Source organism: Carassius auratus, unplaced genomic scaffold, assembly GCF_003368295.1.
Source record: "Carassius auratus strain Wakin unplaced genomic scaffold, ASM336829v1 scaf_tig00026259, whole genome shotgun sequence".
NCBI lineage: Eukaryota > Metazoa > Chordata > Actinopteri > Cypriniformes > Cyprinidae > Carassius > Carassius auratus.
In genome coordinates, this window is record NW_020525500.1 from 126,942 (window position 1) to 145,726 (window position 18,785).

General features: G+C 34.3%; 1 protein-coding gene across 3 annotated transcripts in view; it reads left to right on the forward strand.

Annotated features, from left to right (window-relative positions):
- The window catches only part of taf2 (TAF2 RNA polymerase II, TATA box binding protein (TBP)-associated factor), a 139,461-nt gene that overhangs the window by 93,526 nt on the left and 27,150 nt on the right, over positions 1-18,785 (forward strand). For 2 of the 3 annotated variants that reach the window (XM_026250973.1, XM_026250975.1), the window contains exons 21-23: positions 1,637-1,706; positions 11,968-12,077; positions 15,205-15,407. In XM_026250973.1, the coding sequence (XP_026106758.1) occupies positions 1,637-1,706; positions 11,968-12,077; positions 15,205-15,407 (383 nt within the window). The remainder of the gene's footprint in view (positions 1-1,636; positions 1,707-11,967; positions 12,078-15,204; positions 15,408-18,785) is intronic. The other variant, XM_026250974.1, reaches the window with a different exon arrangement.

The window sequence follows — 18,785 nt, forward strand, 5'->3', positions numbered from 1 at the left end:
TCAGACCTTAAATCCAGATATAAGGAGCTAATATAGGGAATTTATGATAGATTATAAATGGAAAATATTGTTGAAAAGCCAACTCAATCATTGTTTAAGACTCAAGCATCCTTTGGGCCAAATTTGGGGAAATCTTTTTTTTTTTTTCTTAAATGGATGGTTCATTGCGGTTTTCACTTTTTTTATGTTATTGTGAAATGGTGCTGTTTGAGCACAAACGATTTCTGCAGAGTTACGAAGCTGAGAGTTCAATGCAAATGGGGATATTGTCTTTCAAAATTCAGGCTGTTTAACCTGTTAGCCAGCACAAAAACGCCCTCGTCCTGAACGCCTTTCAACTTGCACGTGTCAGTGTTTATGAATAGATTAAGTGAAACGGGACAAATTTAATCTTGACAAACTATGTATCATTATAAAGATTTAAGCCTCAAGCATCGACGACAGATCGCTGTTTTTCAATGGAAAGCTTATAAAGACTGTATTTGCTACATTTGTGTAAGCAGTATACATCAAAACATGAACATTAGAAACGCTGTACATACCATATCCGTCGTAATAACGAGTCATAAACACATCCACAGCTGTAAATCCTGGTTTAGTTAATAAGGTAAGGGTCCACTGAACGACATCTCATGAAGCACGTTTAGTCCAACGAAGCAATAAGGTTGTAATATGGATCATAATTCCTTTGTTTACGTTTCAGTTCTTCAGCAACAGAACTGTTTGTGTCCATTATGGAATAACTCTCGGTCAGAAACTGCATCTTGGTAGTAAAAACACGGCATGATTTTGCAGCGTACAGTGTCACAAACAGGAGAGGCGATCCACCAGAAAAAATAATGAAAGAAAGATAGGCTAAAGATGGTATATTTGAATTTGGCGTTCCCTCGTAACTCACTCTGATGCGCCTGTCAGCTGATGGAGGCCCAACTTATAGCGATCGCCGTTTTCTTTGTTTTATTTTTCAACAGTTCTCCTGGCTTGTGTGGCACCTTATGTTTAATGATGTGATAGAATTCACATATGGTGGTTTTCCCCTTTTGAGAATGTTAGTTGACGGCAGTGTGCATTTTCCCCTTAAAGAGTTCAGAGTTTTGACTAGTGTGTGGTTTTGTAAATAAAAGTTAGCCAGTTCCCGGCTTCAGCATCCAGCTCACATGTCGTCTCCACTCATTTAATTGCACGAACTCCCATAAGGTAAATAAAATGAAAAAAAAAAAAAAAACACACTTGCGTACAATTATTTTTATTTTTTCAAAGATAGTTATATGACATTTATAAAATATTGGGATCACATCTGAGACTTTTGTTTCCAAATTTGTCCACAAAGGACCAATTAAGGGTTCCTATACAAAGGATGCTTGAGGATTAAACAGAACTGGACAAATCTATTCAAAGTGTCTATTCGGCTTTCCGATAAAGGGAAGGGCATTACAGTTAAAAAGAAAATAATATTCAGCAGTGCTGAATATATTTGTATATTCTTTGAAACGTCTGTGGAACATGAAGTGAACATAAGTTTTGTTATTTGAGCTCTGCCAGCATGCTTTCATGGCCTGATCTGGTGGTCAGTGAAGGAGAGCTTTGTAGGTTGCTGACTTGTAAATTGTGCATTTCATGTTCTGTTAATTGACAGTTGATAGGAGTTCCAGTGAACTGCAGTGGCTTTTGGATTTGGTACAGAATGATCCAGTCCATTACATAAGGTCAGTAATGATATCAAACATTGTGTCTTCAGATGTGTGTTATGTATGTATGTATAACTGTAAACTAATTTTTAAAATTACTGAATACTTTCATGACATTGCATCACTTTATTTGATAATGTGTTTTTTGTAAATGGAAATTGTTATTTAATGTTTTGATATATCAAACCTGCAAAATGTCAGGTGCTGCAGCCATCCACACATATGAACAAACTAAGACAACTATTAAAAAGAGTTTGAAAACTTTCCTATAAACACAATTTCACAAATACCAGTAGTATTAAAGCACAGAGATTAGGGATTGCTCATATTTACCATTTAACCATTTATCTAAAGTAATAGTAGATAGACAGCCAGAATGGGTAATACCGCAGGGCCGCGGCGTTAACTGCAAGTCAGTCGCGTGTTAAAATCATTCACAAAACTACCGCCAGGTGGCGCGAAGGGACAGATTGCGAACTGAATGTAATTGTAAAATGTTGGTTTGTGAACGGAGATGAAAGGAACATGTAAAACCATAAATTTAAAGACCTTTACACGAAGTATTTTATGCATGCTATCGTTATTAAACAGCCATTACATATATAGGCATATGTATATATGAGACTATAAGCTAAATGTTTTAATTTCAGTTCATTCTTGGTTAAAAAAAGAAAATAAATAATAATCTTCAGGTTCCATTTGCAGAGCGAAATGAGAACGGTCCAGCATTTACAAGTAATTCTTATTAACTCTCTTATTATTCTTGATTCTTCAAACTGCTAACACTCTACATTTGCCTTTACTGTGTGACCAAAAATTGTGAATTGTGACCTTGATCTCGCTGTTGTCTCACGCGCACATATTCTTTGGAATCAGCAGTCATTGAGCATCGCTCCACTTTGGCATATTTTTCTCATTATGATTTTTTTTTTTCATTAATTTTTTTTGTTTATAAGCCTATATTATTTTATACTGCGAGTATATTTATCCATTAGGATTATTTATTTTTTTCATTCTTGTTCTGTTCTGATAAATTTGTTACATTTAAAGAATTTGTTGTAAAGTGAAGTGAACTAAAAAATATCCTGTACATAAGCCTATAGCATTATTTAATGTGCACTTGACATTTTACCATTTCAATTTATAAACTCCTTAAGATTTTAAAGTCAGTTTAATAGTATTGAAATTCAAGTTGAATCTAGTATTTAAAAAAAAAAAAAAAGGTTTTAATTGCTTAAATTATTTCTATGGATTAATAAGTTACAATTCAAGTTTATTTGTATAGCACTCTTTACATTACAAATCATTACGTTTCTACAATATTTAGTAGTAGCTTCTTAGTGGTGACTGTCAGTTTGTGTGCATATGACATGATTTTCCAGAAAAATTAATACAGTACTTAGTCAGCCAGACAATGAACATTATTAACAGCAGTTATTATATGATGCACACTTGTAGCAATATTTGTTAGTTCTGTTTGTTGATTCAGGGTTAGCATCATCTGAGGTCCTCTGAGGGGTCAGCATCATCTCTTCTCAGGTGTTCTGGATCCAGACTGGAGCTTGTGTAAATCCTAGTTACATCTTGTGTAACTAGAAACAAATAGAGGCATCATTAGCATAGCTGCTGTTCCAACAAAGTAAAATTAATTAGTTTAACCCAAGCTAAAGAATAAAAATGTGCATTTGATCAGATACAACTGCAGTCACAATTTAAGAGATACATTATTCGAATGCTTGGGGAAAGAGATGTTTTTAATCTAAACAGAGAGAGTGTGTCTGAACTCCAAACATTATCAGGAAGGCTATTCCAGAGTTTGGGAGCCAAATATGAAAACGCTCTACCTCCTTTAGTGGACTAAGCTATCCTAGGAACTACCAAAAGTCCAGTGTTTCGTGACCTTAGGGAGCGTGTTGGATTGTAACGTGGAATAAGGTACACAGGAGATAAACCATTAAGGGCCTTATAGGTAAGTAATGATCATTTGTAACTGATATGGAACTTAATAGCCAGTGCAGAGACTGTAAAATTGGGGTAATATGATCATATTTTCTTAACTTGGTAAGGACTCTAGCTGCTGCATTTTGGACTACCTGTAACTCTTTTATTGAAGATGCAGGACAACCACCTAGAAGTTACATTCAAGTTGCATTACAATAGTCCAGTATAGAGGTCATAAATGCATGAACTAACTTTTCTGTATCAGAAACAGGTAACATATTCCGTAGCTTGGCAATGTTTCTTAGATGGAAGAATGCAGTTTTTGTAACATGGGAAATATGATTTTCAAAAGACAAGTTGCTGTCTAATGTAACACCCAGATTTTTGACTGTAGAGGAAGTAACAGTACATCCGTCTAGTTGCAAATTGTAATCTACAAGATTCTGTGTACTGTTTTTTTTGGTCCACTAATTATCTTTGTCTTATCCGGATTTAATAAGAGAAAATTATTGGTCATCCAATCTTTTAAATTTTTAACACACTCTGTTAGCTTAGATAATTTAGAAATTGTATCTGGTATAGTTGAGATATATAGCTGAGTATCATTACCAAGGGGCAACATGTATATGGAAAATAGAGGGGGACCTAGGACGGATCCTTGTGGCACTCCATATTTTACTGGTGAAAAATAAGATGACTCCCCATCTAACAAAACTAAATGGTAGCGATCGGACAGGTAGGATCTAAACCATCTTAGAGCCTGCCCTTGAATACCTGTACAGGTTTCTAATTGATCTATGAGTATTTCATGATCTATGGTGTCGAACTCAGCACTAAGATCAAGTAAAACTAGCAATGAGGTTCATCATAGTATTTCTTACAAGCAGTATTCGTTTTCTGAAGTGAAGCACCCACTTTTTTCTTTTTTAAATCTATTAATCGCTGTCATATCTCCTACAACCTTTTTCTTTCTTTCTTTTTTTTTTTTTTTTTAAGGAAGGTGCCGTCATGTTTTAACCCTCTGAGGTCTATGGGTATTTTTGGGGCTTGGACAAGTTTTGTCATGCCCTGACATTTGTGGGTTTTTTTTCAGTTGCTTATAAACATTTAAATGGCTAAAGTCTAATATCACTCTAATTAGCACAAACTGGTCTATAATAATAATATTTGAGCTGCATGTATGTACATGATTGTGTTTTTGAGAAAAAAATGTTTATGCGTGGTTAGTGAAAAACTAAAAATTGTAAATCACTTGAATAAGGTCATAAAACACATACAGAACATTAGTTTCCTGGGCTTCTGAGAACTGGAGCTTGTAGCCTAGAATTTTTCTTTCTAAATTATTAAAATCAAATTATTTACTCACAGAAAACAATATATTGATTTAAATTTTCTAAGACACTTTTTTTGTTGAAAGGGTCTATGCGAGAGGGTTTGAACTTTAAGCATTATGTTTTGATTTACACCTGAGAATACAAAGGTGTATGATGAGCTGCATAATGAGCCTTTCAGTCAGGTGTGTGACAGAGAGAGAAGGGTTACAAGAAAGAATGTGAGGACAAAATAAATGTATATATTTTTATGTTTGTAGTTTATTTAGAATATATTTAATTATCCTAAAAAATAATTTAATATTCACTTGTGAGTGTAGTTTAACAGTTTATTAGGAAAAATCTAAGCTTTACTTTCAAAGCTGAATTTTTAGCATCATTGCTTCAGTCACACACTTGATTTCTTACAAAGAAAAAAAAAACATTTATTGTTATTAGTATCATTATTATTATTATAAATGTGGAAAAGAGCTGAGAATATTTTTTTTCAGTTTTTTTCTTTATATATAAATTGAAAGAACAGCATTGTTTGCAAAGCTGTATGGATAGCAAAGTTATCCAAAGTTCTGTACAATGTAAAATAAAATTAAAAGTGAAAAGGAGAAACAGAAAAGAAGCAAACAAGACATGTAATACAATAAAACCACAATGAATTGAAATTAAAATCCTAAGGAGAAAAGATATGTTTTCAACCTTGATTTAAAAATGGTAATGGAAGGTGCAAGGCGGCAGTCTAGAGGCAATTGGTTCCACAGACTGGGAGAAAGTGACTGAAAAGGCTCTGCCACCCTTAGTTTTCAAACGTGAACGAGGGACACATAAAAGAGCCCTGTCAGTGGATCTTAAATGATCATGCTTCCATCTCCTCTCTGCTTACATGTGTTACTTACATTTATTTGTTACATTTATATTATTTAAATCAAGCTATTGAATGTTATTTTGAATGTTATAACTTCATAATGTTTCACTTGATTATAAATTTAGTCAAGAATTATAGTTTGGAAAAATTCTAACTAGTATAATGTTTACACATTATGTGAAACCTAATACAAGTATATAAATAAAAAGAGACTTACTCATGTTTATGATCTCTGCTGAATAAAGTGCACTATTGGCGTCATTATAACCTTCTGATCAGAGAGATTGTGTATCAAGCTGTAGCTAAATGTTTATCATGTGAATTCTTGCTAAATATGCAGTCATATTAAGGGAGGTGGTGGAGCGCTCTTGCAACGAATGAAAACCGTGACGCTCCCACTTTTTTTTTTTAAATGTGCTCGTCGCTTCTGTTGCAATCATTTCATTTTGTTGGGTCCATACAATATTTTTTAGAGTGTGAAATATAAATTCTCACAGAATGTTGGCTATTCATAAGCAATATATTGAACCACCTCGTTAAGTTTTTCTAAATCCCAAACAGAGTCCAGACATCAGTAAAATATCAGTCTTTATGTTTTATAGGCTTTTTTAGATTTGGGAATACGCATGTGTTACATACGTGACAAAAAGAGTTTTGGGAGACATTATATTTTGTAGACTTTGTGATTTAAAATGGACAAACCAGAAGCACAATACCTGTAAAGAAGGGTAGGCATCTCTCCATTACAGACCAGAAGGATTTATGCAAACGTGTATAAAATGCTTAAAAAACTTTAACAGAGATGTCTAGAGGATATTTAATAGGTCTGCTCCCTCAAACATTTTTCATTACTAGTCGTTCATTTGTCATTATTCATTGCATTATTCAACTTATCGCAGGTTTATATTAAATTTACATTTATAATCCATAATGAGCCTTAATATATTCTGCGCTCAAGCACACGCATTAAGTTTGCCACAAAGCACAGACAGAAGCAGCCTAACAATTGTGAAAAAGGAGACTGTTTATTTATTAATAAACAAATGATTTCTTGTCAGCTGCAAGATGAATTTCACAGTGCTGGCTCTCTCCACATGGATGCGCCTTTAGAGAGAAATGCAACCTTCACAGATTACACAATGCTTTCATTTTGAATTGATTTGTTTAAAAAACATTTCAAGCTTTCTGTAGATATATTTCTCATTTATGTGGGACACCCCATTTTTCAGTTATTTCATTATCTGGAAAAAAAATCACATGATTGAAAGGGCGCCTCCCTGTCATGCATGCATATTAATAATTTTTGCACAAACACTTGAATATGAATAATAATTCACATTTTGCATATGCATTACAAAGTTGTTGTTTTTTTTTTTTTTTTACATGTAGTTATCCAAAATAAAACCAAACAAGATTTGTAATGAAGATAAAATATTTAGACAAATAAGAATAAATGCTGCGTGAGCACTCAGCATAATGCACGCCGAGCAAATCTTGCACTGATATTTTAAGGAATATTATACAAACCTGCATTTAAATGTGGCTGCAATTTATTATTATATATTTGTATGTATTTTTTTTTTAATTAAATTATATGAAAGCAAGAAAAGACTCAATTTAAAATCACAGAAGTTGTTCATTATATTTTGTTGATTATGAGATAACTTGAGTTTATATGTGAAGTCGTTTTATTAATCATTCCATTCTTTAGAGTTTCATTCATTCATTCAAGTTTATTTGTATAGCGCTTTTTACAATACAAATCGTTACAAAGCAACTTTACAGAAAAGTATGTTTCTACAATATTTAGTAGTAGCTTATGGTGGTGACTGTCAGTTTATGCAAGTTTGACAGGATTTTTACAAAAATTAATACAAGACGTAGTCAGCCAGACAATGAACATTATTAATATTATTAATTAATAATTTTTATATGATGTAGTCACACTTGTAGCAATATTTGTTAGTTCTGTTTGTTGATTCAGGGTTCGCATCATCTGAGGTCCTCTGATGGTCAGCATCATCTCTTCTCAGGTGTTCTGGATCCAGACTGGAGCTTGTGTAAATCCTACTTACATCCCGTGGCAAAACATAGAAACAAAATGGAGACATCATTAGCATAGCTGCTGATCCAACAAAGTAAAATTAGTTTAAACCAAGCTAATGAATAAGAATTTGTTCAGATGCAACTACCCTCACAATTTAAGAGATACATTATTCGAATGCTCAGTTTCAATAATTTAGTTAAATCGAGCAGGTTTAATTTATTAGTTTCTTGTTTTAATTAGGCCTAAATAATGGGAGTGCCTCACGTTTTACTAAAATAAAGGAAATAATTTATAAAACACGCAAGCCTAGCTAACTATAGGCTACCACTTTTAATATTCCGATGCAAAGTAAAACACAATTTCTTTTGAATAATATAACACATAATTCATATTATATAAATAATACTTCACACTATTTAAATGTCAAATCTAAAATATGGTGTAGAAAAAATATAGGCACAGGCTCATAGGCTTGACATTTATCCTGGTTGAATTTGTTCTAAGAAACGCACATATCTTCTTAAGGACTAAACTTTCATCTGTGAATAGTAAATATTTTAAATGCCTACAGTGTTTTTCTTTCATTTTCCCCAACTGCAGCCATCAAATGTAACACATCAGTAAGGCAAAGCTGACGTCTATTTGCGAAAAAGTGCTTTGATGTGCTTGTTTGATAACTTGTGGTTAAAGCGCCACTCAGCGGTCAAAAGCTGCAAATGCACTTTGCAGACATGGCGGTGGTGGTAGAACCATCATTTTGGATGGCCCACCTTACTGTAGAATTTGAAACAATTTAAAAACATTTTTTTTTTTTTTTTGGTACTTCTTTTTTCTCACAATTTTTTTAATAAGTTTGCTGCATAATGAAAGAGAAAATTATGGTATACATATGGTATTTATTTACTCACAGGCGTGTGTCGACATGTGCAGCAAATTTTGCTGCGCAAGCACCTGCTTCACCTTTACTTATTTAACTGATATAGTAATGGTAATATTGGATAAATGGTTATCAGAGGAAATCCATGAGGGAATGTATGTAAATTCTGAATTGATTATAGCTTAGTGCGCAATGGGTGCACCCCTTTATCACAGTAAAGCTGTCACTTATCTTACTATAGATCATCGTGATCTAACAAAGTCAATTAAAATTAATCAAAGAAGCTTATTTTATTTACATTGTCCAAACTTAAATCAACAAATATCTCTGTGATTGGTTGTATTGCTCAACACTGCTGCAAACACGGCATGAATTGAAACATGACCAGTGGATGAAAAGTCCTGAATAGTGGTAGACCGATATTGTTTTTGTTTTTTTTCTGACTTCTGATATCTTTCGGCGATGACTGATATAAAGCCGATATATTTGTATTTATTTTAATTAATATTTAAGACATTTGAAATAATTTCATAATGTATAAACAAATTGTGTAAAGTGTTTATACTTTAGATTACAAAGTATAGGAGTTTAAAGTTCAATCACGTGTCTCCACTGAAGCTGAACTCTCCTCTTGTCCGCATTCAATTCGCATTTGCACACGCGATCATGCAGGATACAATTGCAAACTTCACAAGAACTTACAACTGGATTTTAATTAGGTTGTGAAATTAAATGTTCATTAGACATTCAAAGATTTGTTTGAATTATGTAAATATGTATTTGCTGAATGCTGATGGCAAACAAGAAAGTCTTAAAATGTTTTTCCTTTTTATTACTATAAAAGGAATTGTTCAAATGTTGAATACATTTGTATACTTTGTTAAATTGTTCTATCTGATTATTAGACAGACTTCTATCTGTATTAGGTCTGTACGCTGTTAATGACAACAGCAAACAATAGGGACAATGTGAGCATCCTTTGTGCTCAGTAGCTGCCGTTCTCAGCGGCATCAAAATAAAAGTCCTGTATCGAACGCATCGGCCAATGCTGATATATCGGCCGACCACTAGTCCTGAACCGCAAATTGGCGATGTTTCTGATGGTATTTTTGCCAGGGGTCTAACAGCAGTAAATAGTAACATGGCAGTATATCCTTATGTTTTATAGTTATCAGAGGAGGTCAACCATTACATTGTTGTTAAATCACCATTAGGGGTGTGTGATATGACTATTTTTGATCATGGTCGATAATATCTCCAAGATCTGCTTTTGAAGAAATATTGTGTCGTGCTACAATGCACGTTCTATCAGTTTCACATTGGGTGCTTCTGTCTCAATATACTGTACAACGCGACATACGTTTACATCAAATGTGGGCAGCCCTATCGTCTACACCAACGTTTTCACTGCTTTTCAGAAGCAATCTCCGTCTACACTACACCAAAGTCCTTTCAGCCAAGTCGTGCCTATTGGCCGCCATCTTGGCAACACCTCCAGGCAGCTATTTCAGAATAACAAGACCAGGCTCCTATCTAAATGAATGGACAGAGAGTCAGAACTGCACTTTCACTGGACATAACAACAGCATGTGTACAGCAGTGAAATATGATAAAAATCGCTGAAATATTTTGATGACTTTGCCCCAACTGAATATGCTGGAGTTTGTTCTTGGATGAGAGAGGATTTTTTTTAAACCCTCCCAAACAACGTGTGATGTAGAGGATTTTTTTTATTTTTTATAAATGTTCTCTGGTTTTACTCTTTGTTATAGATTTATTAAGGGAATTTGGCATTTGTGTTCCTCATAATTATAATCCTGTGAAACAGGAAGTAATGGCTGGACAATTTCATGCTCTTAGTCACCCTACTGTGTTAAAAAATAAATGAAAATATGAATGGGAATATACGTACTTCAGAGATATTTAACTCATGAAATTTTAGAGGGAAAACATTTATTTCATCATGAGATCTTCTCCCCACTATTAATCGATTTAATTCAATGAAAGTTTAGAATTTTTGTGACTTTTTTTTGAATGAAAGATCAAAAAGATCAACAATGGAGCTTTATTTTCACTCCTACCTTTACTCATATTTTCCAAGGGTGCCAATATTATTGGAGGATGCTGTATATGTGTGTGTTATTGACATGTTTAATAATAGTAATAATAATTTGTTACATTTATATAGTGCTTTTCTAAGCACTCAAAGCTTTACATTGTGACTGGGATCTACTCATCTACCACCAGTGTGCAGAATCCACCTGGATGATGTGACAGCAGCAATATTGCACCAGAATGCCCACTACATACCAGCTTATTAGTGGAGAGGAGACAAAGTGATGAAACCAATCAATAGATATGATTATGATTAGGAGGCCATGATGGGTAGAGACCAATGGGCGAATTTGGTCAGGATGCCAAAGTCACACCTCTAATCTTTTCGAAAGACATCCTGGGACCTTGTTTTAATGTCTCATCCTAAAGACGGTGCTTTTAACAATATAGTGTCTCCCATCCAAGTACTGTGCAGACTCAACCCTGCTTAGCTTAAGTGGAGAACCAGTCTTGGGCTACTGGGTGATATGGCTGCCTACATAAAAATGCAGTATTCAGCTAATTTTCTGTCATCGTTATTGGTGTCAGGTGGTGCAACCATGTAAATTCTTAATTTGAGCAAACAAAAAACAGGTCAAATTGAACAAATAGCTTAAAACTAGTTTGTGAACATTTAATGCATTTATTTGTGTAGTTGTTTGATTATTCTTCTGTCTTTAAAAGTAAAATAAAATGATGAAGATACTAAATATCCAGCCATTATAATGCTAAATAATAATGTGTTCACTGTAGAGAGTCTAGATGTTTAAGATTTCACTTTAAAAAAAAATTGGAATATAAATATATATTTACAAATATTTGTTTTTACCACTTGACATTTTTTGGTGAAACCAAACACATTGTTCACAACTCAAAAATATTCATTACATTTATTTTGAAATGATTTTCAAAATGACTACTTGTGTCCTCAATTTTTATATTCAGCTACATGCTGATACAAACTGTATATGTCTGCTTAACTGGAATAAGAATGGATCTGTGATGTAATTGTTCCACTAAACTGTTATATTGGAGGATCCTGAGATGCATCTTCAGATACATCCATTACTATTTAACTACTGTATGTTTTGTTAGATTTAATTTAGTTTTTACAATTCTGCCCTCTTTAGGCATGAGATTCTCAGCATGCTTGCCAAGAATCCACCTTTCACCAAGGCAGCGGATTCCTTGCTGTGTAATGAAGCTTTAGTGGACCAACTATGGAAGCTGATGAACTCAGGTAGAATGCACACATTTAATTTTTCTCCTTGTAAGTTCTTGTGGTGCTTATATTGACTTAATCAATTTACCAAAGTTAACTAGGCCAAAAACCCAAACAATATCCATATATAGAAACATACTTTTGTAAATATGTTCTCACATTTAGTAAATATACAGTATATCAATACTAATGTTATGCAACTCTCAAGGTGATTTGTTTTAAAAATGTCTCCCAGAATTCTCAGTACATGTATTCATCCTCAGAACACTTGGAGACCTTTTATGTCACAGTTGAGGACATTTGTTCCATTGTACAAAAATCTAAATCTGTCACCTGTCAATTGGATCCATTACCGACTCACTTGGTTAAAGCTGGTTTATCATTTCTTTCCTCTTTAATCACTGATATTATGCGTGCATCACTTCTTACTGGCACTGTCCCTACTGCACTTAAAACTGCTGTTATAACGCCTATTCTAAAGAAACCTGGGACAGACACAAAGAATTTTGCTAATTTTCGACCTATTTCAAATCTACCGTTTCTGTCAAAAATCCTGGAAAAAATTGTTGCTCATCAGCTCCGTGAACATCTCTCTTGCAATAATTTATATGAGCAGTTTTCGTGCTGATATATATCAGGGTTTCGTGCTTTTCACAGTGTTGAAACTGCACTTGTAAAGATTTCTAATGATCTATTACTAGCGGCTGATGCTGGTCTTCTATCAATACTTATACTTCTTGACCTTAGTGCAGCATTTGACACCATTTCACATCCCATACTTTTGAGCAGGCTGGAATCTATTGGAATTACTGGTATGGCTTTAAGCTGGTTTGGTTCTTATCTTACAGATCGCATTCAATTTGTACAACTTAAACAGTTTAAATCAAAACCCACTTATGTTGTCACTGGTGTTCCCCAGGGCTCTGTTTTAGGACCTCTTCTGTTTATTATTTATCTTTTACCTATTGGCAGCATTTTTAGGAAATATGATATCCACTTTCATTGTTATGCTGACGACACCCAACTTTACCTGTCTTCTAAACCTTCTTCTAAGTTTCCCTCTTCTGCTCTTGGTGAGTGCCTAAGTGAATTAAAAGATTGGTTTTCAAGTAATTTTCTACAATTGAACAGCCGTAAAACAGAAATTCTTCTTGTTGGTTCAAAAAAATACAATAAGTAAGTCGAATATTTCTTCTCTGGAAATAAATAACTGTTCTGTTCCTCTATCGAATCAGGTCAAAAGTTTAGGTGTCATTTTTGACACAACTTTGTCTTTTGAATCTCACATAAATAGTGTTACCCGTTCTGCATTTTTCCATATTCGCAATATAAGTCGTCTGCGCCCTGTCCTTTCACTCAGGAGTACTGCTACGCTTGTGCATGCTCTTGTAACATCAAGAATCAACTATTGTAATGCTTTGTTTTATGGGCTTCCTTCCAAATCTCTTCATAAATTACAGTTAGTACAGAATGCTGCAGCTCGAGTTATTACCAAAACTTCCACTTTTGAACACATTTCTCCTGTTTTACAGAAGCTGCATTGGCTCCCGGTTAAATTCCGTGTGAATTTTAAAATTTTACTTTTAACTTACAAAGCACTTAACAATTTGGCTCCTTCATATCTCCATGATCTTCTTCATATACACACTCCTTCCCGCACTCTAAGATCTGCTTCTGCACTTACACTTGTTCAGCCATGCACTCGGACAACTTCTCTGGGGTCACGAGCTTTTGGCTTTGCTGCTCCCCATTTATGGAACTCTCTTTCTGTAGAAGTTCGCAACAGTTCTAGTCTCTGTTTTTAAATCTCGTCTTAAAACATATCTGTTTAGGCAGGCTTTTATGTGATTTAATGTTTGTTGTTGTACTGGTTTGATTGAATAATGTCTTTTTTTTTAATGAATTGTGTAAGGTGTCCTTGAGTGCCATGAAAGGCGCCTTTAAATAAAATGTATTATTATTATTATTATGTGCAGAAAATCCAATCAAATTCTGATTGTCTACTGCTAAGAAACAATTGGCTTGAAACACAAAAAAATTTATATATAAAAAAATAAATATACCTTGGAACCCACATTACTTTATAACTTGTTTTTAATTATCAGCATTTTTTCTAAGGAACTTTCATAAATCTTTGTGCAATCACTGGCAGTGTTTTTTTTTTTTTTTTTTTTTTTTTTTTAAAGATGTTGTAGTGAGTATTTTCTTGGTTTGTTTTCTGACAGGGTGGTCTTGTTCTGCTCCCACTGTGAAAAGATTTATTGTGATAAAACACTTCTGTTCTTTCTGGGTTTGCAACCACTCTTGGCAGTACAAATGCTGAGCAATTGCCAGCTGTGATGAAAGTCATTTCTCATATATATATATATATATATATTTGGTTTAAGGCATTGTAGGTGGTGGTCAAAAAATATTTTACCACATAATCTTACGCTGTTTTTTTCCAGTGCTTTTTTAAAGTTGCACAGTCTGCTATTTTGTTTAACGCACACACAAATCACTTCAACAAAGTTTTTTTTCCCAAAATGCATGGCTGCGTGTTTTTTTTTCTTTTTTTTTCTTTTCAGTTTAAAAAATGGCCCATGAAAATGGTGCAGTTGGATTCGATTCTGTGCATAATTTGCATGAAATGTAGTTTAAGAAATTTTAATCAACAGCTCATACCGTGTTTTATATCTCAGAAATAAAAACATTTTCTCTCTGCAATGTTTGTGGCTGATAGTATGTTTCTGGAGTAGCGCATTGCCACTGAGAGAGGGATTTCCTAAGATGATCGACTTAACTAAACCTCCCCACAATTTGTTGATATGCTTATGCTTTTTTTTCATGGCATTGCTGATTTTGATTGGCTGACAGAAATTTGAATGTTTATTAATTTTCTATGGCTTCAAAAGCATGTAGTAGTTCCAGGTTTGTTGACCACATTTTAGGGACCCAATATTTACCGTAATTTATCAACCATTTAATTGTTTAAAATCGTATGCATGCATTAATTGCATCATGCATACCTTAGATGTGCATACATTTTCACTAAATTCCACATTAAAAATTTCACATTCACTAAATTACCAGTCTGGTGATTTAATTTTTTTCACTTAGGAATGTGTTATGTTGCCATTTACGTATCTCTTTGTATGTGCCTTAGGTACCTGTCATGACTGGCGTTTGCGATGCGATGCAGTGAATCTATATTACACTCTGTTTGGGCTGACCCGACCCTCCTGTCTGCCACTACCGGAGTTGGGACTTGTGCTTAACCTGAAGGAGAAGAAAGCAGTTCTTAACCCAACCATCAAATCTGAACAAGGCCCTGGCGGCCCAGAGGTGACCATGGCTTTCACCAGCACTGTAAACTTCCCACTTAAATTCCTAATGCCCTATTACATTTTTTAAATTTTTTTTATTGTTGCTTAAAATTAAAAGAAAATGCTATGAAAGTTTATTAGTGCAAAAAGTTGAGTGCAAACACATTCCCTGTTTTATTAATATATAAATTTTTGCAAACATACATTTACTGAATAAGTGCTTGCAATATCAAAATTTTAATGTTAAACTTTTAGGTAGGTTTAGATTTTAGCTGCACAGACTGGTTTTGTGTGAAATGTTTCACCATGATACTCAGCAACAGTCTTGTTTTCAGTTGGCTACAAACCAGAATCAAACCAAAGGCTGTGTCAGTGTAGGTGTGTCTTCCACTATTGTACTGCAAAGCACTTATACTGCTACTGAAGTGAAACATGGGTAAGGTAGAGTCCGTGATACAAAATCCAACAGTGTTGTTGTCCCGTGTTGACTGCGTCTGTAAGGAAGTAAAATAATAACTTGTGTCTTTGAAACAAAAAAGCATGATGAATAGCACTAACTGAAAAATAATGCATTGCATTAACAGTACTTGCATTTTAATGCCTTGAATTTCAGGGCTTACATTGTTAGGTCCTGATATTTTACATAGTTGTTAATTTAAGCTGTGAATATTTCAATTCAAAATATTTCACACACCTTTTCATAATAAAAAAATCAATAATTCATATTCACATTCCAGAATTCACTTCCAAAATATTAAATCGGTTAAAAAATATGATGTATAATATTCGACAGGCAAATTTCGGTCCATTTTATTTCACTTTCCAAATTCGCTTCCACCAATTTAGTGGTTAAAATTCGGCAGATAATTCGCCCTTTCACATCCGGGAGCTGCAGGAATAGCAGTAGAGCACAGAGGCATGATCTCCATCTGCTGTCAGTCGCTCACCAGCAGGTGGTGCAAGCGGCTGTTAAATAAGGCCAAAGCAACAGGTGGATTAAGTAATACAGTTACAAAAACTGATCTGCAGAAATTAAGCAAGCGCTAAACAGAAGTTTTGATTATCAGGGCTTGTGGAAAAGCTGATTGTGCATATGTTTATTTCAACATCTTTGCTGTTACCAAGTAAGCAGCATTCAAAGGAGATTATAATGGTGTTTTACCCAACGCTGAAGTACAGAACTAACATTACATCTAAGGAAGACATATATTACTTTCGGTTGTTTAGTTTCCGTAACTTTGTGTCATGGCTTGGCGTCGCTGTGCTGTAATACTGGGGATCCCCTCACGTGACACTCCAGGATTCCCCAATGACGAGTAACGCTTCTCAGTCAATTAATACTGTGATATAAGACCTCATATATCAGAATTAGTGCTGTCAAAATTAGCGCGTTAACGCATTCGATTAATTTGAAATATTTAACGCGTTAAAAAAAAATAACGCAATTAACGCGGTTGCAGTTTTTTTTTATTTCCAGTTGTGGCCTATGTGTGTTCAACGTGCAAAGAAATATGGATAAGACCAAGGAAGGACTTTTAGACGGAAAGTTTCAGTATAAAACTCTGCCGGATTACTCTTCAGTCTGCCACAAGAAACATTACTCTTCATTCAGTCTGCCACAAGAAACAGCAACATTAAAATCATGAACTCAAATGTCATTGTTTAAAAAAAAAAAAAACAATGACTGTAACAGTGCGTAAATCAGACCTTTCTGTAACGCTAACGTTAATAAGCTTAAACGAAATAACGAAATAATTGTGTAGCGGAGTATTTTTTGTACACAGTGCCGCGAACTGTCAATCACTCCTGTACGCGTGCATACTGTCCTCCTCGCAGCTGCAGCAACTTGCGCTCTCTCTCTTCATCAAGCTTTAAAACAAAAAGGGGACAAAAAGATCATATTGTCTTTGTGCATAGGCTATAGATTAATTAGATAAATGAATATCTAAATTTGTGCCTTGCCGTCTATGGTATTTTTTTAGAACTTAGAAAAAAGATGCTGCAGCCAATGAGCAGCCAGCGGGGGCTGCAGGACGACTCAACCTCCGCAGACAGTTTTTAATGTTTATCAGACAATAAGTACTCAAGATTTTGCTTTAGTATAACTCACAACGAGTTTCACACACCTTCTCCGGCCACGTTGAGTTGTTGACACTTAACAGTGGGAAAAGCGACACACGCGCTATTCACTTGTATAATTTAAGGGTGAATGGGTAATGTAGTTTCTGCTCTGGGTGGGATGAATTAGGAAGCTCGCATTGTGAATGGCGCTCTGAAAATCGGCAGTGCAGGTAAAAGATTAAATCCTCTATTAAAACAGATGTCCAAATGAGCGTACCGGCACGCTACAAGCACGTTCTGGGCGCACGGAGAGGTGGCGGTACGCTCAAGAGCTATATTTGGAAGTGGCGGTACTGAGTACCTGTGTGTACTGGCCCACTTAAAGCACTGGCAATGACTATACTTTGGAATTTTTTTGCAGTCCACTTAGAATTCAACATGGAAATCATTTTTGTTTTTTATTGGCATTGATTGTTTTGAAATTCAAATGGTACTTACATGCCTGTGTTTTTATTTCTGTAATAAATATGGCTTTCAAGCCAACAGTTAATTTGGAGAATATTGATGGTTTATTGCAGGTATGTTGTTTACATGAGAAAATCTGTGTTACAAGTTAAACATAAATTCCAATAAACAATCATATTTTGAATTTAAATAGTTTCTTTGTCTTGAGTTTACATTAATTATTTACATTTTACATTTACATATCCAAAAAGTTTCAGTCTTTTAATTGCAATTAATCGCGATTAATCGCGATTAATTTTAAAAAATTGTGCGATTAATTAGTTAATTTTTTTTAATCGATTGACAGCACTAATCAGAATACATTTTACTGATGCGTATTCAAACTATATACAGGCAAGCAAATGAGGTCAAAAAGAATCCAATGCGCTGAATTTTCTTTATAATTGATTTCCATTACCACTGATCTATAAAGTCGACAGTCCCACAAAGATATCAATACCATGATTAGTTTTAACTATATGCAACCAATTTATATTAACATAAAAAAGCGAGTTAAAAACAATCTAGGTATATTCATTCTGAAAATTTAAACTGAAGAAATTATTGACGTGCTACCACACCCAAGGGAATTCCACTGACTGGGTTAAAAGGTCCAATGTGTTTTAATTACAATTTTAAATAACACAGTCAAATTCTAAATCTTGTTTTTCTCATAGTGGTTTTCTACAGGTGAGATTTTGCCAATACCCCTTCATATAATTACAGTATACAATTATTTACATATTAAAGATCCCCAGAAAGGGTTTTTCATGTTCCAACAGTTGTAGTACATTGCTAGATACAAGGCTGACTTACTACAGGTTAGATTTAGCCAATATCTCCTTTACATTATGTA